The sequence below is a fragment of the Vulpes lagopus genome, chromosome 12 (genome assembly GCF_018345385.1).
Source record: "Vulpes lagopus strain Blue_001 chromosome 12, ASM1834538v1, whole genome shotgun sequence".
NCBI lineage: Eukaryota > Metazoa > Chordata > Mammalia > Carnivora > Canidae > Vulpes > Vulpes lagopus.
In genome coordinates, this window is record NC_054835.1 from 75233214 (window position 1) to 75257837 (window position 24624).

A 24624-nucleotide genomic window follows, 5' to 3' on the forward strand; every position below is an offset into this window, starting at 1 on the left:
CCATTGGGAACAACATTGTGGCTGGACTGGTCCTTGTGGTTCTTATTATGATTCCAAGACACACATTAGAAAAAACTGAGAACCTGGAGTAAGTAACAAGATTTATTGCTTACAGGTCCTAAAGGTACAGACCACACCCAAAAGCCATTCAGCAGGGTTGTAGGAAGAAAAAGAAGGGACATTGATTGACTTGGGGCTCTGCCTTTATTAGGATCTAAGGGTGGGGTGTCTAAGATTTTTGTTGTTTCACTGTTTATTAGCTAATTTAATGCATAAGCATGGGAATTAGAGTTCTAAAAGAGATAAGGAGGGTCTCCAACTAGTCAGTTACCTTAATTACCCTGGGCCCTCTGCAGAAGGATCTTCTTGACTGTGTGTGGCCTAGTTCCTGATCTCTGTTTTCTTAATAACTGCCATACAGCTGGCAATGTTTATTGAAGATGGATGTCTTTGAAATGGATAGCTCAGCAATCAGAAGTTTAAGGACAAGCACTTGTACTATTTGCAAAAAGCTTAATGTGGGGAACTTACACTGTGGCCTTTTATATTTTTCATGGTAACACATAGGACTAATTGACACAACATGAATTTATGGTTCCTTTTTTTCCTCCTTCATTCAGAAATTAAGCTCCATGAAGGTAGAGATTTTTGTCTGTTTACTGTAATGCTCGAGCTTTTTGAATTATATGCAAAAAATCAATAATTATTTTTTGAAATAAGTAAAAACTAAACCTAGTGCTTTCTGTTCAACATAACCTAATATATATTTGTATTGGCAAAATGTATTATTTCTTGTCTTTTACCTGTGGCTATAGCAAAACTAGACTTCTTGCAATTTCTGGGACAAACCTATATTTTCTGTATATTTAAGTTAAATCAAATGGATAAATGGTTGAGTATGGAAGAGACTGAGTCTGACGATTATAAAGTGGGTTGGTCAAAAAGGTTCTGAAATCAAGGTTATTTCAAAAGACATTCTTAACTAGTGAAGACACAGAAAAGGACACAAGATTTGGTCTGAGAAAAAGTCAGAAAAAGTCAAAAGTCTTAAAATCCAAAGGAGATTTACATCAAACTGGAGAATGCAGACATAAGAAACTACATTTGCAGACATCAAGGCAATAAGAGGGCTCAGACCAGAGGAACATGGATGTTTTGGGGCAGCATGGAGGCAGATATATTTTATTAGATGCCCTTAGGACCCCCAGATGGCTCTCCATGCCTTGACACATTCCATCTACTAGGAGTGATTTTGTATGTATTTTTTATATTCATTTAAAACCTTAAATATCAGTATTGATTTAATTCCTATGATGGAGATTCAAATGATTATCCTCATTTAATACAGGAGAAAACTACTACTTAAAAAGTTTGAGAAAGTTGCTCATGAATAAATAGCTTTTGGATAAGAACCATAACATTTATATTCATTACATTCATATTCATCTCCCAAAGAATAAAGCTTATTTCTTGGCGTATAATAAAACTCAACAGCTGTTTGTTGAATGAATGGTTGAGTAGATAGATAAATAAATTGTATTAACTTACAAATAATAAGAGGTTCACATCAGATGATTTTTCCCAAAATGAAGTGTTTGAGTGTTTTTCAAGATTTTAATAATATTTGTTAGGGAGTTTTCGGAAATTCTGTTGGCTTCTTTTAAATCCTTTTTCTTGGCAAAACTTGCTTTAAGAGATTTAATGTTATGGTAAACAAGACTATAAACCATACAAAACACTATAATCACGCAATTCATCACTTTTTTTAAAAGTGCAAACATTATTCCAGTGGGCTTACAGTTTCCCTACTGAAACTGCTCACAGGACCATAAGTACAGAAGCAACTTTAGTTCTTAGTAAATCCTATCTGTGCAGTAATTTTTCCTCGTGTCACTTTTTGCTTCACTGAAAACCACAATTTATTCAGCTTCTCATGGCCTTCTGTTTTGTTCTGTGAATCAATTTATAGCTCAGTCTGTCCTTAAACTTAGAAGTTAAAATTCTTAGTTTTCCCAGATGTTATAATGTGAGAAAAGAAACACGATTTTAAATGGGTATATATTTTTTAAAGAGCAATTTATGAGACAGTTTGGATTATCTTAGAGACTACAGATGAACATATTTTTTAACGTAAATTTTGAAAAACACATTATCCAATCTTTGGAAATTTAGCCATGTACCTGGTGGTATTTATGGCAATGTGGCATCTCAAAATAATATAAATTAAATAATATATCAGCAACTTGTGATTAATAAAAACCTTATGTCACATTCTGGTTTCCCCATTAATAGCACTGCATTAATTTATGTCATGTGCAATTACTACAGAGATTTATAATTATTGCGGATGTGCAAGTCCCATGTGTTTTCAAGGTCCTATTCTGTGATATGACTGCATCTTTGAGACCACCCAAATAAAGAAACATATTTGGTCATTTGAATCTCCAAGCACTTTTATGCAAATGATCATCTTTTGCCAAAAGTTCAGATTTTTTATATGCTAAATTCTTAGTGCATTTCTGAAATAAGACCTATGGATCTTCTGAGCAAAATCATAGGACAAATATGACATTTATTAGTACAGAGCACTACAGATGTAAAGGTATTTATTTATTCAATAAAAATTGAGCACTAGCTACATGCTAAGCATAGCATTAAGTATTGAGGATCCAGCAGGATCTGTTCTGTCATATTTGAAAAATAATCCCACAAAAGAAATGTGATATATGTATCATTTGTATTGGGCCCTAGTTTTTTAAAATTTTGAATTTTTTGGAAAGATTCAAATTTGCTCTCACTAGGTTTTTTTCCAAATAAGAACTATTTTAACAATTTAACAATTAGTTAATTTAACAATTAGTTAAATTGGACTTAATTGTTATTTTAGTACACAGCTTTAAATACATTTGCATTTATCTTGGTCATGGCTCCCTGAAAAGAAAACATTTTAATTTCATTTTCAAACTTTCAAGTGCCTAAGTATATTTCATACATGGTAGATAGATATTTAATGCACACTGAGAGTGAATGAATTAATATATATGGATAATATATATCTATGATTTCTAGTTCTTCCCATCTTCCCACTCTTCCCCTCAGAAAAAAAACTCTATATTCATAATATGATGTAAGAGGCTTTTAGTTTTTTTCCCCTCTACCTTGCATTCGTATCATATTAAATTATGTGTCTGTGAATAGAAGTCAAATGATTCTTACTTTCTCACCAGTTTATGAATTAGAATAGAATCTCTTTTTTGGAGGGACTTTGGAAAAAAGAGGCTATTCAAATGAAATTGATAAATATTAAAAAAAAAAATTTAAAAAGACCTTTACTGAAATGCATTCTACAAGTGTCTATTAAAAGCCTGCTAAATTGCATTCATTATGCTATGGGCTTGGGCAGATATAAAAAATAACCAGAAAAAAACATGTTAATGTGGAAAATGAGATATTATTTTATTATGGAATAGTAGCTGATTTTTTTTAATAACCACAAATCCATTTTTATTTTAAATTTATGTGGAGAGGGGGAAAAAAAAAAACATTGACCAAATGAGTTGACTAACAAGAAAAATGAAGAACACTGAAAAATACATTTATGGTTATTTTTTAACTTGTCTGTTTAAAGTGAAACATATTCATTCTTAAAGCAAGTTGTCTCTGTCATTCAGCCTAATTCTGTGTTATGTCTAGGACATTCACAAGTAACTGGTCCTCTCAAACACATACTTCAAATCAAAACGAGAGAAAGAGTGTGACTCTTTCAGTTTTAAACCATTAGCAGCACTAGGAAAGTAATTTAAAAATGAGCATTTTAATAAAGCAACTGTATGTGTGTATGGATGTTTGTGTATGTGATCTATGATTCTTCTATATATTATAAAAACAAGCATACATGGAATAACTATAATAAGATATATATACGGATATATATACAGTTTTCATTCATAAATATTTGTCACTGTGTCGTTAGAAAATTAATAATTAAGTTAAAATTTACGTTTTTAAATATTAAAGTTGGCAAAAGTCTTCTCAATTCACTTTATCAATTTGATGGACAACTTATATTTTAAGAACAAATATCAAGAACAAAATCCTGTTTAAAGAATAAGGAAATATATCAGCAATAGTTTACATTAAACAAGGATCTTGGAAATACTAGAGGGAGGATATCCAAGTGATACATGAATATGAAAATAGTTGATCAGCAGGATATAATTAGAGTTCAATTTAGTGAATCCAATATGGTTGACAGGAAGATGTGTCAACTTAAATAATTTTAGATTTATGTATTTCTAATAATGGATTTATTTCTTGAAGTTAGGCAAATTTTTCTAAGCATTAAAATGATTCTTTCATCAAGAATGACTTTCATTTTAGCTTATAATGCTAAAATAATAATTTGAAGATTTATTAAAATCTATAAGATATCTTTGCTCATATAAACTCTTAGAAATAGAGTGGCAAATTTTTTTTAGACTACCTCAGTATGTTATTTATTATTAATATTCAAAGGCTCTGCTCTATTATTTATTAAAGGTTATATACATCTTTTTATAGCTATATTCTCAAGAATATTTATTACATTCTATGCAAATTAAATAAAAGATCTGAAAATCTTCTGGTTACAAATGAACATATTCTTTTCATCATATTTGTTTAAATATTCTTACAAAGTGATGTAGTTTTGGGCAGCCCAGGTGGTTTAGCGCCGCCTTAAGCCCAGGGCCTGATCCTGGAGACCTGGGATCGAGTCCCATGTCGGCTCCCTGCATGGAGCCTACTTCTCCCTCTGCCTGTGTCTCTGCCTCTCTCTCTCTCTGTGTCTCTCATGAATAAATAAATAAAATCTTAAAAAAAAAGTGATGTAGTTTGAGTGAAGTAGGACAATATATGCAATTTATTTCTTGATTTCTCCTTTTTTTGGTAAGAACTGTAGAAAGCCATTTGTGAATGTAATTATCCTTTCTGTTCTCTCCTTCAACATCTCATTGATTTCAAGTAAATGTCTGTTGGTAATAATACAATTTCAGCTTCTTCTACTAAGTGTTTGAGGAAGCATAATAATATTCACATCATAGAAATCCAGAAGAGAGATATAAAAAGGCAGAATATTTATTTGAAGACATAATAACTGAAAACTTTCCTATCTGGGTAAAGGAGCAGAAATCTGCATTCAAGAAGCACGGATATCATCTCAAAAATCCTAAGGAAGTCTACACATGAAGATACATGGTATTCAATTTGCAAAAAGTAGTGATAAAGAAAAAAAAATAAAGCAACAAGAGTCATACAAGGGAAACCACATAAGGCTATTAGTGGATTTTTCAGCAGAAAATTTGCATGCCAGAAGGCAGTAGTATGATATATTCAAAGTTCTGAAAGAGAAAAAAATAAAATTTGCAGCCAAGAATACTATAACCAGCAAGGATATCATTCAAATAGGAGATAGTAAGAGTTTCTCAGACGAACAAAAACTAAGGGAGTTCATAACCGCTAAAACAGCCCTGCAAGAAATATTAAAGGGGACTCATTGAATGGAAAGAAAAGACTCATAAGAGAGAGCATAAAAAGTAAAAAACACAAAAGAAGTAGAAATAAATATTTCTGCAAAAATCCGCTAAGGAATTCATAAAATAAAAGGTTGTAAAATGTGATACCATATACCTAAAACATTGCAGAGGAGTGGATTAAGGAATGGGTTTAAACTTAAGCAACCATCAACTTAATATACATTGCTATATACAGAAGATGTTATATATGAACCTAATGATAACCACAAATTAAAAGCCAATGAGAGATATGCAAAGAATAAAGAGAAAGGAATCCCCAAATATATTACAAATAAAACCAACAAACCATGAAAGAAAGCAAGAGAAAAGAGGATCAGAGAAAATCTATAGAAACAATAATAAAACAAATAACAAATGGCAATAAATACACATCTTTTTAAAAAAATATTTTATTTATTCATGAGAGACACAGCAAGGTGCAGAAACATAGGCAGAGGGAGAAGCAGGCTCCCTGTGGGGAGTATCCCAGTATACCAGGATCATGTCCTGAGCCAAAGGCAAATGCTCAAACACTGAGGCACCCAGGTGCCCCACTATAAATACATATTTGTCAATAAGTACTTTGAATGTAAATGGAATAAATGGGCCAATAAAAAAATATTGGGTGATAAATATGGATAAGAAAACAAGACCCATCTTTCTATATGCTGCTTACAAGAGAATTATTTCAGGGTGCCTGGGTAGATCAGTTGCTTAAGTGTCTGACTCTTGGTTTTGGCTCAGATCATGATCTCAGGGTCCTGAGATCAAGCTGCTTTTCAGGCTCTGTGCTCAGCATGGAGTCAGCTTGAAATTCTCTCTCTCATTCCCTTTTCTCCCTGCCCCTCCCCTCACTAGCACTGTCTCTCAAATAAATAAATAAAACCTTTTAAAACAGAGAGACAGATTCATTTGAGACATAAAGATATCTGCAGATTGATAGTGAGGGCATAGAGATACACTGATCATGAAAAATGGATGTCAAAAGAAAGCTGGGCAGCAATACTTACATTGGATAAAATGGACTTTAAAACAAAGACTGTAAGAAAAATGATTAAAAAAAGACAATGACGCTACGTAATAATAAAAGGGATAATCCAACAAGAGTATATAAAATTGTAAATATTTATTCACTCAAAATGGGAGGATCCAAATACATAAAACAATAATAAACATGAAGTTATCAGTTTTAGTACAATCAGTGGATAGGTCATTCAATCATAAGAGCAACAGGGAAACCATGGCTTTCAGAACATTCCATCCTAAAGCAGCAGAATACACCTTCTTTTCAAGTGCACATGGAAAATTCTCCAGGATAGATAAAATATTGGACCACAAATCATTTCTCAAAAATTCAAAAAAAATCCAAGTCATGCCATACATCTTTTCTGACCAAAATGCTATGGAATTATTAATCAACCTTTAGAAAAAAATCCGGAAAGAGTTCAAACACATAGATATTAATTAACATACTACTAAATAATAAATGAATCAATCGAGGGATCAATGAAAAATTAAAAAATTACATGGAAACAAATGAAACAAATGGAAACAAATGAAAATCAAAATACAGTAGTTCAGAATGTTGTGATACAACAAAGGTGGTGTTTAGAGGAAAGTTTATAGCAATACAGTCCTACCTCAAGAAGCAAGAACAGTCTCAAATGAACAGCTAAACCTTACCCTTAAAGGAACTAGAAAAAGAAGATCAAACAAAACCTAAACCCAGCAAAATGAAAGAAATAATATTAAAGCTGAAACAAATGACATAAAAACTAAACAAAACAAAAAATGCAAAAAAAATAATATTAATAAACACCCCAAAACAGAACAATGAACGTAGAAACTCTTTCTTTAGAAAGATCAACAAAATTGGTAAAACTCTAGAATGGCCTATTAAAAAAGAGAGAGAGGGGACTCAAATGAGCAAAATCATCAGTGAAAGAGGAGGCATAATAAACAACACTACAGAAATACAAACAATTAGAACAGAATATTATGAAAATATATATGCTGAAATTGGGCAACTTGAAATGGATAAATTCCTAGAAAGATCTAAACTACCAACACTAAAGCAGGAAGATATAGAAAATTTGAATAGACTGATTACCAGCAAGGAGATTGAATCAGTAATCAAAAAATTCCCCAAAAACAAAAGTTCAGGACCAGACAGCTTCACAGGCAAATTCTGCCAAACACTGAAAGATTTGATACGTATTTTTCTCAGAGTATTCCAAAAAATACAAGAGGAAGGAAAACTTCAAATTCTTCTATGAGGCTAGTTGTCACCATGTTACCAAAAGCAGATAAAGACACCCCAAATAAAGAGAACTACAGGCCAAAATCTCTCATGAATGCAGGTGCAAAAGTCTTTACCACATATTAGCTAATAGGATCCAACAATATATTTTAAAATATTATGCACCACTATCAAGAGGGATTTATTTCCAGGTTGTAAGAGTGGTTTGATATTCACAAAATCGTCAATGTGATACATCACATGAATAAGAGAAATAATAAAAACCATAGATCATTTCAATACAAGCAGAAAAGGCATTTGATAACGTACTGCATCCATTCAATGATAAAAACTCTCCGCAAATTAGATCTAGAGGGAACATACTTCAACATAATAAAGGCTTTATATGAAAAACTCACAGCCAACATTGCATTCAATGATGAAAACCTGAGAGCTTTTCCCGTAACGTCAGGAACAAGATAAGGATGTCTACTCTCACATTTATTCACCATAGTACTGGAAGGCCTAGTCACAACAATTAAACAACATAAAGAAGTAAAAAGCATTCAAATTGGTAATGAAGAAGTAAAATTTTCACTATTTGGAGATGACATGATTGTGTACATAAAAATCCTGAAAAACTCCACCCCAAAACTGCTGGAGCTGTTTAATGAATTCAGTAAAGTTGCAGGATACAAAATCAATGTATGGAAATGTGTTGCATTCCTACACACTAATAATGAAATAGCAGAAAGAGATATTTACAAAACCATCCCATTTACAATTGCATCCAAAAAATAAAATATCTAGGAGAAAAAGTAACCAAAGAGGTGAAAGACCGGTACTCTGGAGACTATAAAACCTTGATGAAAGAAATTCAAGATGACACACAAAAAAATGGAAAGACATTCCATGCTCATAGGTTGGAAGAGCAGATATTGTTAAAATGTCTACTACCCAAAGCAATCTATAGATTAAATGCAGTTCCTGTGAAAACACCAACAGCATTTTTCATAGTGCTAGAACAAACAATCCTAAGATTTGTGTGGAACCACAAAAGACCTCGAATAGCCAATGCAGTCTTGTAAAAGAAAAGCAAATCTGGTGGTATCACAATTCCATACTTCAAGTTTTATTACAAACTGGTAGTAATTAAAACTGTATGTTACTGACATAAAAATAGACAGATTAATAAAATAGAAAGAAAAGCCCAAGACTAAATCCACAAATATATATGGTCAATAAATTTTGAACAGAGAAGGAATGAACATGCAATGGGAAAAAGACAGGATATTCAACAAATGGTGTTGGGACATGGAGCAGTGACATGCAAAAAAAATGAAACTGAACCACTTCACTATACACAGAAGTATACTCAAAATAGATTAAAGATCTAAAAGTGAGATCTCAAACCATAAAAATCCTTGAAGAGAGCATAGGCAGTAATGTCTCTGACATTGACTACTGTAGTAACATTTTTCTAGATATATATCCTGAGGCAAGGGAAATAAAAGTAAAAAAAAAAACTACAAAAACTATTGGGACTACACCAAAATGAAAGATTTCTGCACAGACAAGTAAACAATCAATAATACTACAAAGGAGAATATGGGATGCCTGTGTGGCTCAGTGGTTGTACGTCTGCCTTTGGCTTAGGGAGTGAATCGGGGGTCCTGGGATTGAGTCCCACATCGGGCTCCCTGCGGAGAGCCTGTTTCTCCCTCTGCCTATGTCTCTTTGTGTCTTTCACTGAATAAACAAAATCTTTAAAAATTAAAAATAAAATTAAAAGGAGAATATATTTGCAAATGATATATCCGATATAATTCTTCAAAATATATAAAAAACTGATACAACCCGCTACCCAAAAATCAAATAATCCAATTTAATAATGGACAGAAGACATGGAGAGACATTTTCCAAAGAAGACATCCAGATGACCAATAGACACATCAAAAGATGATCAACATCACTCATCATCCGGGAAATACAAATCAACACTACAATGAGATATCACCTCACACTTATTAGAATGGCTAAAATCAAAAACACACCAAGCAGCAAGTATTGGCAGGGATGTGGAGAAAAAATAACCTACATGCACTTTTGGTGAGAATGTAAACTGGTGCCAGTGTGCAAAACTGTATGAGGGTTCATCAAGAAAACAAAACAAACGAAACAAATAAAAGCAGAACTACTCTACAATCCAGATATTGCATCATTGGATATTTACCCCAAAAATACAAAAATGCTGATTCAAATGGGTACATGCACCCCTATGTTTAATGCAGCATTCTGTGGAAGCAGCCCAAGTGTCCATCAGTAGATGAATAGATAAAGAAGATAGATATCAACATAATGGGATATTATTTAGCCATAAAAAAGAATGTAATCTTCTCTTTTGCAGCAGCATGGATAGAGTTACAGAGTATAATGCTAAGCAACATGAGAGAAAAACAAATACCATATGATCTCATTTATAAGTGAAAAGTGAGCAAAGAAAGGGGGGGTGGGTGGAGAGAGAGAGAGAGAGAGAGAGAAACCAAGGAACAGGCCCTTAAGTATAAAGAACAAACTGATGGTTACCAGAGGGCATGTGGAAGGGGAGATGGGGGAAACAGGGGATATGGATTAAAGATTACATTTCTCATAATGACAAAAAAAACATAAGAAAGAAAGAAAGAAAGAAAGAGTTTAGCAAGACTTCATTTTCAGTAACATAGAGTACTAAGAGATTTTAAACTTTTGTTTTAATAATTTTATTTATTTACTTTTAAACAGATACTTCTTTTTTTAAGATTTTATTTATGTATTCATGAGAGACAGACAGGGGGCGGGGGGCAGAGACACAGGCAGAGGGAAAGCAGGCTCTGTTTAGGGAGCCCGATGAGGGACTCGATCCCGGGACTCCAGGATCACACCCTGAGCCAAGGGCAGGCGCTAAACCGCCTGCCACCCGGGCGTTCCTGGCACTTCAATTTCTATTTGTAAATTTCTATTTGTTGAATGATTAAATGAAGTTAATCATTGATCTGGAGAATTGATATTGATCATGGAGGCATGACAGGAGATGTGTTTCTCAACCACCATTTTCAAAATTCGTTTATTTCATATTTATTTGTTTGATGATTTGAGGAAACATTGGAGTTGATGTTTGTAACTTTGATTGTAAACTATTTCAAGAAAATTGCCATGTGTCCCTGAAAATGAATTCTATCAATACTTTCTACTATTATTATTTTTTTTTTCTGTAGATGGGAAAATGTGTTTTACAAACCTCAATGGTATATTATGTGGCTGAGATGAACAAATACACCTGAGTGCTCTATGTACTCTGTGGCATTTCATGACAATTTTCTTACATATACAAATGATCCTTGGTCTAGGTTTTATCACCTATTTCCTGTGTTTTTTTTTTTTTTTAATGTGGTTTGGAAATCAGTTTATAAGGCTTTAGATTCTTACAAGTGTGAGTTGCTTTTCTGCCTTTTAGAATATTTGTATTTTTTTATTGTTATCTAAAAGAAGATAAAAATCTATATTTTCAAACTTCTTCTGGGGGCTTTGTCTCAAAGCTAGGAATGGAAGGGGAGGGTTCGTTTTTGAACTAGCCCAACAGATTTCACTTTCACTCAAAAGATCTTCTTTAGTGTCCAAGATTATCCAGTGTGTGCTGTTTTTTGTTTTGTTTTGCCCAGCATTTATAGTTTCATTCTGGCTGGCCTCTTTCTCATTTTGATTGTTTTTTTTTTTCTGCTTTGGATAGAAAATTGTCATTGGCTTTTATGAAAAAAAAAATTAGCTGGCTATTCTTCCTATCCCACATTTTGAGTATTTGCCAAATATCTTGAACTTCATAGGTTGAGCGATTTGGTTAGTTAGTACATTTCCTCAATTATTGATATTACTAAACATCTAGAGATTCTTTAAGTCTTTAAGCCAGGATTTACTTTTAGTATTTAATCTTAGCCAAACATTACTAATAACAGTTTTCACCAGGGATAAAATAAAGGATAAGGCTTCCATTTTGCAAGCAGCATAGTCAATTTACGATTCCTAACAAATACATTCCAGTGGAATGAATGTTAACTTTTTAGCTGCTCTAGGCAGAGACGGAACTTTGGTTAAAAAATGTAACAATTTGAAGACAGTGGATTTGGTCAGGCTCTTTATGGCTATGTTTATTGTTCTACTTGCAGGTGGATTATATTGATACTACCAGTTTCGCACTGATTGGGTTAGTGTGTATATATGCACATATATATGTATATATACACACTATATACACACTGTATATATACACACTAATATATAAATTACACACTAATTTTATGTATGTATATATACATACACACTAATATACATACATATATATGCATATATATATATATGTGCTGTTGTAGAGCTTGTGGATAAAGGATTTATAAACACTGTTGTATGTTTTCTCAGTGTGGAATATTACCAAAGAGGCTATTATAAGGTTTCTTCTACAGAAGATTTATGCTGTTGAGTTGGAAAGAAATGTCTTAGTATTATTTCTCTTTAGGATAAAACAGTACACACACAAAAAAATGATAAGTTATTGAAAGCTCTTTATCCTTTCCAGTGAATATTATATGTGGGTCGGGGAGGAGGGAAAGAATGAATGTAAGTTGGTGTGTGTGTATTTCTGAATGCTGTGTGTTTTGCAGTAGAACATTTATTCACTGTTTAGCAATTTCTTTCCTTCACAGATAAGTTCTGGTTAGTTTTATCTGTGACATCACTGTTTATTCAAAACTTATGTTTATATTTCAGTGAATTTCCCATGTGTTTCTTCTGTTAGAATCTGTAGGACTATAGATTTTCTTGGTTGTACCATAAGAATAACATAAACTTTAAGTTTGTTGATTTGAAATAAAGAATGTTATACATTCATACACTTCAATATAAGTAAAATGACTACACTGGAAAATTAATGCCGCATTTTAAAATCGGTGATTTTCCATCTTATCACTGTAGATTTTTACACAAAGAAAATTCTCTTATTAATTTTTGTGATAAAATATCAACGTGTTAGGAAAGAATATCTTAAAATTGTCAGAATAGTAATAATATGCTCTTATGTTGTTTTTGGGATTTAAAAACAAAGCAGGGGCACGTAGGTGGCTTAGTGGTTGAGCATCTGTCTTCGGTTCAGGTCGTGATCTCGGGGTCCTGGGATCGAGTCCCATGTCAGTCTCTGCAAGAAGCCTGCTTCTCCTTCTGCCTCTGTCTCTGCCTCTCTCTCTGTGTCTCCCATGAATAAATAAATAAAATCTTAAAAAATAAAAGCAAAACAAAACAACCTTGCTGGGCATAATAAATGGAATATTTAACTTACATTTCACGTTCAAGAATTAGACTTCATGTCACTAAGGGAATGAGAATCCATAAAGTTGTATTATTGATTTTTAGTGTGATCTTCTCATAATACGTTATGTATTTCCCAAGGAAGCCCCCTTCATTTGTTTTGTCTGTGTGACACACAAGAAGGCTCGCAGCATCTCTTACCTAGATGACTTCCTAGTTCATGCCTCCTATTTTGGGCTAAGATGCAGTTTCCTGGTATACTAAATGGGGATGATAATATTGCCAAGCTTTTATTGTTTGGGTTTGAAATAAAATGATATTTCTAAATCACCAGCACATAGAAAGCACTCCATAAATGTTACCAATTATCATCATCATCTCACTCTAAACAGCTTATCACAGTATCTTCTTCATTAATTCCAAAGTTTGTTATCTTGCTCTATACTATCTAAAATATTTCACTGTTTGAATAATCTTTTGGGTAATGCTTTTGAAGATTAATTTTATTAATATTATTAGGTTATTTTATGATACTGTAATCTTACACTGCCCCATATAATTTGGACTATACTCTGAATCTGATTTTAGTGATCTTTTTGATTTGACTACAGCTTAATTCTGTCTACCATCTGCTCCTGATTCTCTTGTGAATACATCTTTGTTTCTTTCCCCAGCTAAATGATATTTAATTGACATGTAATACTGTGTAACTTTAAGGTGTATTGTGCGTTGATTTGATGATGCACTTATGTGTTGTAAATGATTACCACAGTAGGGTTATGGTTAGTTAACATCCTCTTCATCTCACATAATTGCCATTTATTTTTGTGGTAAGAACATTTAAGATCTCCTCTCTTAGCAACTTTTAAATATGTAATACAGTATTGTTGAATATAGCCACTCTGTTGTCCACTAGATCTCCAGAAGCTACTCATCTTATAACTGAACGTTTATACTCTTTGCCCAACATCCTACCATTTTTTCATCCCCATCTCCTGGCAGCCAGTATTCTCTCTGTTTCCATGAGTTCAGCTTTTTTAGATTCCACATGTAAGTGATATCATACAGTACTTATCTTTTTTTCTGTCTTATTTCACTTAATATAATACATTCAAGATCCATCCATGTTGTCGTAAATGGCAGGATTTCCTTCTTTCATGTGACTGAATGGTATTTCATTATGTATGTATATATGCCACATCTTTTTTTTTTTTTTCAAAGATTCCATTTATTTTTTCATGAGAGATACACAGAGAGAGAGAGGTAGAAACACAGGCAGAGGGAGAAGCAAGCTCCATGCAGGGAGCCCGACGTGGGACTCGATCCCGGGTCTCCAGGATCAGACCCTAGGCCGAAGGCGGCGCTAAAGTGCTGAGCCACCCAGACTGCCCTATGTGCCACATCTTAATTATCCACTTATTCATCAGTAGATATGTAGATTGTTTCTGTGTTTAGCTATTGAGAATAATGCTGCAATGAACATGGAAATGCAGATATTTCTTTGAGGTCCTCCCTTGGAACTCTGAATATATTTTTTATTGCTCTGAATTTCTGCCTAGAAAATTTTATTATTTTTTCTTCTATATTCACATATTGTTTCATCTTTAATGGCCAGATAAAGTTTGCTACCTTCAAAAAATCTTTTTTAAGCACCCAAGCACATGTTTATCACTCCATATTTTTTTTCACTCCATAATTTTTAATCTGTTCTACATAATTCATTGTGCTTTATAATGTTTTAAGCCTGGCATTGATGCACATTCTCTAAGTATAAGCTTCTGGAGTCCCATGGAGACACTTAGGAAGATTCTCAGCAATTTTGCTCAGATCATCAGTCCATCTGCCCTATCCTGCTCCAGACTTCACTCTTCTGATCTTGTTAAAAGTATCTTGCAACCCTTTGTTTTTTAGCAATTATGGATACCATCTCTTGGTGTTTGGAACTTAGCACACTCACATTATTAGTCAGTTTTCTCCAGATTGTTTTTGAGTTATATTGATGAGGGATAAAATTTCTAAAACTATCAAAATTTTTAAAGATTTTTATTTATTTATTTATTCATAAGAGACACACAGAGAGAGGCAGAAACATAGGCAGAGGGAGAAAGAAGTAGGCTCCCCACAAGCAGCCCAATGTGGGACTTGATCCCGACCCTAGGATCATGACCTGAGCCAAGGGCAGACACTCAACCACTGAGCCATCCAGTTGCCCCTAAGACTATTAAATTTTATGTATCACGTTTATCCATATATATAGGACTATATATATGGATCCTTACATCGGGCCATATATATATGGATATATTATATATGTATATATATACATATATGTAGGGTTATATATGTGTAAAGATATATATTAATATAAAGATATTTATTAAGAGGCATTGGCTTGTATAATTATGGAGGCTGAGAAGTCCAATGATTCACTCTTTGCATGGTGGAGGCATGGAAAAACCAAGGAGATTGTTCTAGTCCAAACTCAAAGGTCTGAGAATCATCTGAAGCAGTGGTATACGTGTCAATCTGAGTTCAGAGACCTGAGATCTGGAGAGCCGCTGATGTTATAGCCCAAGTCCAAAGGCCTGAGGATCAGAAGCAACAATGTCAGAGGGTTATAGAAGGTGGACATACGAGTTCAAACAAGCACAGAGGAAATTCATATGTCTTCTGCCTTTTTGTTCTATTTGAGTCTCAGAAGATTGGATGATTCCACCTAAATTGGTGAGGATGATCATCTTTACTAGTGCAGTGAATCAAATGTTTTTTTTTTCCTAGAGACACCATCACAGACAGACCCAGAAATAATATTTTACCAGTCACCTGGGCATCCCTTAGCCCAGTCAAACTGACACATAACATTGATCGTCACACATATTAATTTTTATTATCTTCTTGATTTTATATGATAACTCTGAAGCTCCTTTTGCTAGATTTTGGCATCCCATTCCGTAAAGAACCATCCCTACATCTGAGATAATGCCCAGTCTGGTGGGAAAATTTAAACATCCATGGATTATGTTCAGTAACTCCCAGCAGCCACAGGGTAGGTGATCAATATGCATTGAGAATTACATTAGCGTATCTTCTTTATTTCTTTTGAGTCATATAATTTCTTTTTACTGACTTTTTGTTTATCTTGAAATCATGAATTGTACTCTTATTTTGAACAGCCAGTTTGAGTTTTTGACATTTAGAAAAAGATTGGGATTATTGTGGTATGTGAAATTTGACACAGTTTTAGAACTTTTATCCCTTATAAATATAATTGGAAGACAGTATGGAATATAATTTTACTGGATGTTGAAAAGTTGTAACAAATTCATTTATTCAAACACTTGCTATATTTTTTATACAGTTTCTGTGTGCACAGTTTCCCTTGAATGCCACCATTTTTGTATAGATATCTTCACAAAGGAAGATTAATGTTACCTTCATGGTGAAGCTCCATAGGTAAAAAGGATATCTCAGCATATTCTGTTGTATGATACTCTACTTAGTTTTGCTTTTTATCCCTGTAATTTCAGAAATTTTAAATTCCGTGCCTTTTTGGTTTCTTTTTTTTTTTTTTTTCCTTTTTGGTTTCTATTTATTTATGTGTGTATATATGTATGTATTTATTTGGTTTGTTTTATTTTATTTTGTTTTGTTTTTTGCCCTCAGAACATAATTGCCTTTGGCAATTCCTTCAGGATATCAGTTTTATTTGTCACTGTGTTACACTTAATTAAATACTATAACATTTAAATTATATGTACTTTTTTCTGAAATAGAGATGTTGAAATTCAGTGTATTAGATGCTTCCTGGTAACAGATGTACTTTTAAAGAAATAGATGATAGGTTGATATTTCATTGGGTTTTAAATGTTATTTTTGCTGCCAAATATTTTGGATTCAATTTTCAGAGCACAGTTTTTAAAACTTGGATAAGCATGCTGGCATGTAAAATGGCACAGAGAAAATACACATATTTAAGAAAATTATGTCATAGGCTCTGTTGAAACTCAAAATTGAGAGTATATGCTTTTTGGCAGCATTGAAGTAATGAAGTATTTTTTTAAAAGTCATTGGCAATAAGTAGAATCTAACCCACTTCCAGATAGTTGTGTCCCTTTCTATAATTAAGAAATGCCTTTAAAATCATTGGCCTTGATCTACAGATAGTTTTACTTCTTTCTTATAAGAAATCAGATCTCTTTCCTTTTCATTTTTAAGTTTTCAAAAGAGTCTTTTCCCCCCTCTTATGATTATTTGCATACAGGAAGAAAATGTTTTTACCACCTATTAGTAATCATTTGTCAGTGCTGAAAACTGTATGTGTATTTACATATGTTTACATATAAATTAAATGATAAGATAAAAGTATAATAAGATTTTATATATATATAAATCTGGTGGCTTAGTGATGTGATATTTGAGCAAAGGGGTGGTAATCATAGACTATCTGTGGTCATTCATTCATTCATAATATTTTTCTTTTATTGATTTGGTAATTCTCTAATAACTGTCCAAGTTTCAGTGTCCACCTTTTAAACATTTCTTCAGTGACTTGAAACAATAAAGGTTTATCATCTTCCATGATTTCCTTAGGTTAAGAACCTGGGAGTAGTTTAAGTAGTTGATCCTGGCTCAGGATCTCTCACAGAGTTGTAGTTACTTAAAGGGAGGATTTTTGGTGTTTGGAGGTTTGGCCACCAAGGTTCATTACTTGCCTGCCTTACTTGGTTGTCAGAAGAGGGCTCAATTCTTTACCTGGACCTGCACCTTAAGCCTGTGCAGTGTCTCTCCTGACTGGCTTTGCACAAAATGAGTGATTGAGAGAGGATGGAAACTGTAATGTTTTGTTAATGAATCGTACCCACTCTTTTCTACCACACCATGTCAATGAGAAGTAAGCACCTAAGTAAAGCCCACATTCAAGGGGAAAATGAATGTAAATGGAGGACTAACAAAGAATTGTGAACATATTTGAAAGAGCCATGTGGAGCTCTTTAATAAAACCTATACTCCCTCCCTAGGTTATCTTATCTACTGCTCTGGTTTTAGGTACTACTTTACCATTCTCAAATTTAGAAAGATCTCTTTTCTGAGTCATTAACCTGCATTCAACTTCCTACCAGATTTTTTTTATGACACTATAATATAGCCAATTGCTTATGCCAGCAGCACGATAGTTATTTTTGCTACCCTCCCTTTTACCCTTCATGTTCAGCCAATCACCAAATCATACAATTTTTTTTGTTCCTAAATATAGATCAAATATGTTCCCTGTCATTATTCATTTAAAGCAATCATCTTGTCCTTACTGCTAAAAAAATGGCCTTCTATTTTGCATTTCCTTATCCATTCTTTAAAAAAAAATTCTTTAGTGGATTTAATCTTCCTTAAATTCACAAGATTTGGGTTAAAGCATGAGGATAAAGGAATGGAAAATACACATATAAGCTGTTTTGCTAAGTTTGTATTCACAATAAACAGACATATAGAAGAGGGTGAAGATTTCAGTCTCTGCTAAATGGAGATTAGGCTACAGGCTTTATTTTTTGAGTGGATTTCTGAAAATGTGGAATAATTAATGGAAAGACGAGATTTGACAGGCCTGGGTGGCTTGGTGGTTGAGTGTCTGCCTTCAGCCCTAGGCGTGATCCCAGAATCCAAGATTGAGTCCTACATCTTGCTCCCTGCATGAGCCTGCTTCTCCCTCTGCCTGGGTCTTTGCCCCTCTCTTTGTGTGTCTCTCATGAATAAATAAATAAAATCTTGGTTAAAAAAAAAAAGGAAAGACGAGATTTGGACAGGGCATTTGAAAACTTGGCTGAAGGAGATGGGTGTGCACATACACATGCACGCGCGCGCCCACACAGTTGATTCATCTGTTCTATAACCAAGTTTCCTTACTTCGAAGCAGTGGTAAGTGGTAAGCAGGCTAGTCTGTTTAATCAGATTCTTCCTTGAATAGATAACAGAGCCCTTCTCTATGTGACTCAGTAGTATGTTCCTCCAACATTTCTTCAGTGGCCACTGATAATCCCAATTTCTACATCCATTCACTTCTCTATAGGTACTCCCTCCACTATTTTATGTCCTTACTGTGGTTTTAGCCTATATTCTACTCCTGAATCCAACTGAGAGTCGATTTTTTAAAATATTTATTTATTTATATGAGAGAGGGTGAGAATGAGAGAAAGGACAGAAGGGGGAGAGGCAGAGGAAGAGGAAGAGAATCTCAAGCCAACTCTAGGCCCAATGTGGAGTTGCACCTGGGGTTCCATCTCACGACCCTGAGATCACAACCTGAGCCCAAACCAAGAGTCCCACACTTAACCAGCTGGGCCACCGGTGCCCTGACAATTGAACTTTTTAAATTTATTTTTATTTATTTTTATTTTATTTTTTATTTTTTTTAACTTTTAATTTTTTTAATTGAACTTTTTTCAATGTTACCCTGACTCCTTACAGTCAACATGTTTAAAATGTAATAAATTATACTGTGTTATGCTCTCAACCCACTAACTGTTTGCCTTTATGTCTGTGTTTGGTGTTATTCTTATCAATTGATACCCTTTCTCTTAAAATCCTTTGTCTCAGTTACCACTCCCTTCTTTGATAGCTCCTCTCCAGTGCTCTAGCTTTATCCTAGCAAGTCTCTGAGCCCTGTTCTTGAGGTACACAAAGAATCATTTGACTTGTGTTTGGTCACCAGCTTTTGGCCTCTGGCTCTACCCTCACCCCCCCATCCCTAGACTGGTTTCTTTGTTATTATCATCCACAGTTCACCAAGGACTTCAGGCATTTTGAGTCAAATATCACCAAGCAGGCTTAACAGTAGGAGCACCCAAAGAAGAGGTTTCAACCACAGAGTGGCTGAGGCCTCAGAAAAGAAAACATGAAAGTGCCTTGTGCTGAAACAAGTGAGCAAGAACAGGGAGCTTTTTCTCTTGTTATTTAATCCATTGTCAGGAGCACTTTTTGTTAGATGTGTGTTTGCCATGGAACCTGGGTATTTGCTGAGGCTCTTGCCATCTTTAGTAGAGAAGCTTCATTTCATCCATATTTCCTTGGTTTCATGATCAGTGGCTAGTTCCATAGTGCGACATCCTGCCCGGTTACCAGATTTTACATCTGAAGTTTCCCCAATTTATTTAGCGAATACCCATTACACATCTAACAATGATACTCTGTTCCTTGTTATAACAGATTAACTCATAGACTAAAAGTGAGAAGGAGTTCAAGAGTATGCGTTTTTTGCCCCCAATTTTTTTCCTACAGCTACTTCACAATGCCCAATGCAGTGTTACCCTAGTAAAACATGTAATAGCCAGTTTAACAGACTATCCTGCATTTGAATTGACATTTCCCATGTCTTACTTCTTTTCTCTACTAAGCAAAATCTCTCCATTCGTAGCATAATAAATGAATGGTTAAAAAAAAAAAAAAAACAACAACAAGCAAACTTTTAACTTAAACATTTTTTCCATTGGAATTTGGTTGCTGATTAAAGCATTTTGCAATATAATTAAGAGTAATTTAAATAGCTAATTAGATAATGTTATAGTTTCCAGTAATACATTTCTTTAAACAAAGCATCCATCATTTAGGAGTGCAATTTATCACCAGGTTACTGATACAAATGCAATTATGTGTTAAATGGAAGAAAGCATCCACAAAATCAACTCTGGCTCTCTGTAAAAATTGCCATATACATAACTTTTGTGAAACTCTTACAAGGTCAAAAAGAGATACATGGAAAATTTTGGCCTCCATATTTTAGTTGACTTTACAACTGTCTAGTGTCTGGTTCTAAATCATATTTTTGACAGTAGAGAACCAGAATAAAGCTTGGTCTATGTACACATGTTTTGACAAAAATTGACTGATGAGTTTAATTAACCAAATTGTCCACTTAGTCAGACACATGCTTTAACTGTATGATTTGCTTATTTGTTTTGTTTCCTTATTAAATTAACTTGTTTCTCAACTTAATTTAACTGTTTAAGTTAAAATATAGCCAGATCAATTCAATGTTTGGAAGCAGTTTCAATGTTATTTTAAAAATAGTTATACCAAAGTTAAGAAACAAATTTCCTTTAGCAAATGCTAAAACACTTCCTGGAAAATTCTGATTTCAAAAACTGTTTATTAAAACCAAAAATAAAAACCAGAGAGACAAAAACAACCTCCATGGTTCCATTTAAACTGACCTAAGTCATGAAACTGGATCCCCAAATTGGAATATTTTTATTATTCAATGATTTCATTACTTAAAATACTAAATGCATTAATGAAAATATCTTTATCCTTGAAAACACAAATCTTTTTTTTTTTTTTTAGAAATCTCACTATTAAAAAGGATATCTTGTTTTAAAAACCATCTAATTTCAGAATGATAGGTAAACAAGGATATTTTATTTTATTTTAGGAACAATAGACATGCATATCTCAGAAATTCGGTGTCTCTCTATTGTGGGAATACCCTGTCAAAATGTTGACTCAAGAGCAAACTTGAAAATAATGTTACAACTAACCTCTGATTATGTTAACTCTGATGAATGCTTTGGATTTGGTAGATTCTTCTGTTTGTGTATGCATGAGTAAAAGGGAGAGAGAATGAGAGAGGGAGACAGAGCTTGAGCAAGCACAAAGAAGATGTTGAATAACAGCCAGACTGGAATTACCTGTATGTGCTGCTTGAGAACTTTGAGGGACCTGCTCAAATCTTCTGCATGTTGTGTATGGTATAGTTATAGCTTTTCTGAAACAATATAGAAATAAGGTAAAAACTAATGTCATTCTCAATTTTGAAATAGTAGTTATGGTTTCACAAACTAAACCAATCTTCTCTTTCTTTACCTTCACTCTATTTTCACTTCCTTTTTTCTGTCCTCCCTTCTTTTATTTTCACATTCCATGCTTTTGAAAAAGCTACAAAAAAAGTTGCATATTTTTATGTAAGTGCATATTTTTATATATGTACACACTAGGGCATTAAGCAAATATTAATACATATATATAGCTATCATGTATGTATCTATAATTATTTCTCTTATGTAGGAATAAGATGCCTAGAAATCTACTTATTAGATGATTGGTAAATACTTAATTTACAATTTCAATTATATGCTTTTAAAAGAAAACTTGAGGTTTTACAATTAAACATTTGGCTTTTTTTTTTTTCTTTTAAGATTTACTTATTTATTTACGACAGACACAGAGGGAGAGAGAGAGAGAGGCAGAGACACAGGCAGAGGGAGAAGCACACTCCATGCAGGGAGCCTGACGCGGGACTCGATCCTAGGTCTCCAGGATCAAACCCCCCAGCCAAAGGTGGCGCTAAACTGCTGAGCCACCAGGGCTGCCCAAACATTTGGCTTTATTTTTTTTATTTTTTTAAAGATTTTATTATTTATTTATTCATGAGAGACACACAGAAAGAGAAGCAGAGACATAGGCAGAGGGAGAAGCAGGCTCCATGCAGGAAGCCCGATGTGGGACTCGAACCTGGGCCTCCAGGATCACACCCTAGGCTGAAGGCAGAAGCTTAACCGCTGAGCCACCCAGGCATCCCAACATTTGGCTTTAATAATGTACTGATTATGTTCACAATCTTCGAGTGGGAAACTTAAACTTCCCATGAAAATATAGTGATTCTCTGTATATAAATGAAATAAATATGTTCTGCAAACGTCTAAAATCAAACAACAGATTTAAAAGAACATATTTGCTGCAAATATAAAGGATTAATTTTAAAAATTTTCTCATTATATAAGTAGCTATTTTACAATAGCAAACCATGTATAAATGTGAGGATGCAATTCATAAATAAAAGGAATGTGAAAGGTTGATTAACGTGAACATGTGTACTACTGTGTAAACAGAATATTGTAAAAATTGTAAAAAGGATATTCTATCATTATTTGTCTACTACATTGGTAAAATTTAAAGTAATTCGGAATGTGTTGTATTGAAATGAAAAGTGCTGCTGATAGAACTATACATCTTTATTAAGTCTTTTGGATATCTAGTTGTTGATTTTTGACAAATATGAAATACATTTCCCCTTTGATCCATTGATTTCATTTATAAGACTATACCATAACATATATTGGATAATTATATCTTTTCTAAAATATTATAACTAAGATACACAAATATATTTATACTTCTTCACGATATTATGACAAAAGCACTTGGGCATTCCCAAATACCCATCAACATAAGATCAATTATATAAACTTTATAGGCATATATAATGCAGCCATTAAAAATGAGGAGTACAATACAGAAATGAAAAGAGATGCCCATTAAAATAATAAATAAAATAAATCAAGGTATCAAACAACATGTGTAGTATGATACTACCTGAATAAAATTATGAATTCCTATGGTGGGAGGAAACATATAAAATGTATTTGTTTTTCTGTAGAAAATTGTAATAGGAGGGTTTCCACAATGCTAATTGGTTATCTCTTGACAGTGGGGGAAAGTGTGTGGAGGGAGCTAACGGAAAATTTAGTTTTTTTCCAAACAAAGCTCTATTTTCTTAAAGAACACTTAGTACAATTAAATTATAAAGTCTGCTGATCATATTATTACTGAAAAATGAAACCATGTTTGAGAATTGAAATGGAATCCTTAAGATTATATAAATTCAACAAAAATGCAATTTCTTGGTAATAGTTTACATAAAACAAAGCAATGCAAAACACACACAGATATCCCTGAGGTTTACCTGAGTAATCTTTCTCTACAAGCTGGCTAATAGTTCTATATGGTCTTTACCTCACGTACCAGCCAAAGTTTTAGAAAATCCAGGTTTTTTTTTTTTCCTTTCATTTATAAGAAAACTGTATTAGATAAGGTTTTATGAAATAGCTGTTATTCTTAGATTTTTCGAAATCCTGTAAAGTTGTTGAAGTGAGAAATATTCTATTTTAATTAAAATTGTTCATTGCAACCGGTTTATTTTTTCGTATTAGTATTTGGTGTTAGTATTTTCCTCAAACACTAGAAAAGCAAACACATGTATTCTTCCTTTGTATGTAATAAAGATGACTTATATTTCTTCCTCCTCCTTCCGGTAGCTTTCAGCCGTGCCCCAATTCCGATGGCTGTGGTTCGCAGAGAGCTCTCCTGTGAGAGCTACCCCATAGAGCTCCGCTGTCCAGGAACAGATGTCATCATGATAGAAAGTGCCAACTATGGGAGGACTGATGACAAAATTTGTGACTCTGACCCTGCTCAGATGGAGAATATACGATGCTATCTGCCAGATGCCTATAAGATTATGTCTCAAAGGTATGATACTTCTAATAATCTTTTCTTTATGCATTTAACATAAACTCTCATAAATGTGTGTGACATATTGAGCACAGGTAAGAACACAAATAGCATTGTATATTTTAGAATAATATGAATTATTTTTTCAATATCACACTGTTTTCCCATATCACTAAAGTGCTAGTATTAGAGATTGCAAATGGCATTTGGAAATTATTAAAGTTT

At 33.5% G+C, this 24624-nt stretch overlaps 1 protein-coding gene across 26 annotated transcripts in view; it reads left to right on the top strand.

The window, feature by feature from the left end:
* The window catches only part of ADGRL3 (adhesion G protein-coupled receptor L3), an 802670-nt gene that overhangs the window by 366230 nt on the left and 411816 nt on the right, over positions 1–24624 (top strand). For all 26 annotated transcript variants that reach the window (XM_041725369.1, XM_041725367.1, XM_041725376.1 and 23 more), the window contains one exon: positions 24204–24417. In XM_041725369.1, coding sequence (XP_041581303.1) covers positions 24204–24417 — 214 coding nt within the window. The remainder of the gene's footprint in view (positions 1–24203; positions 24418–24624) is intronic.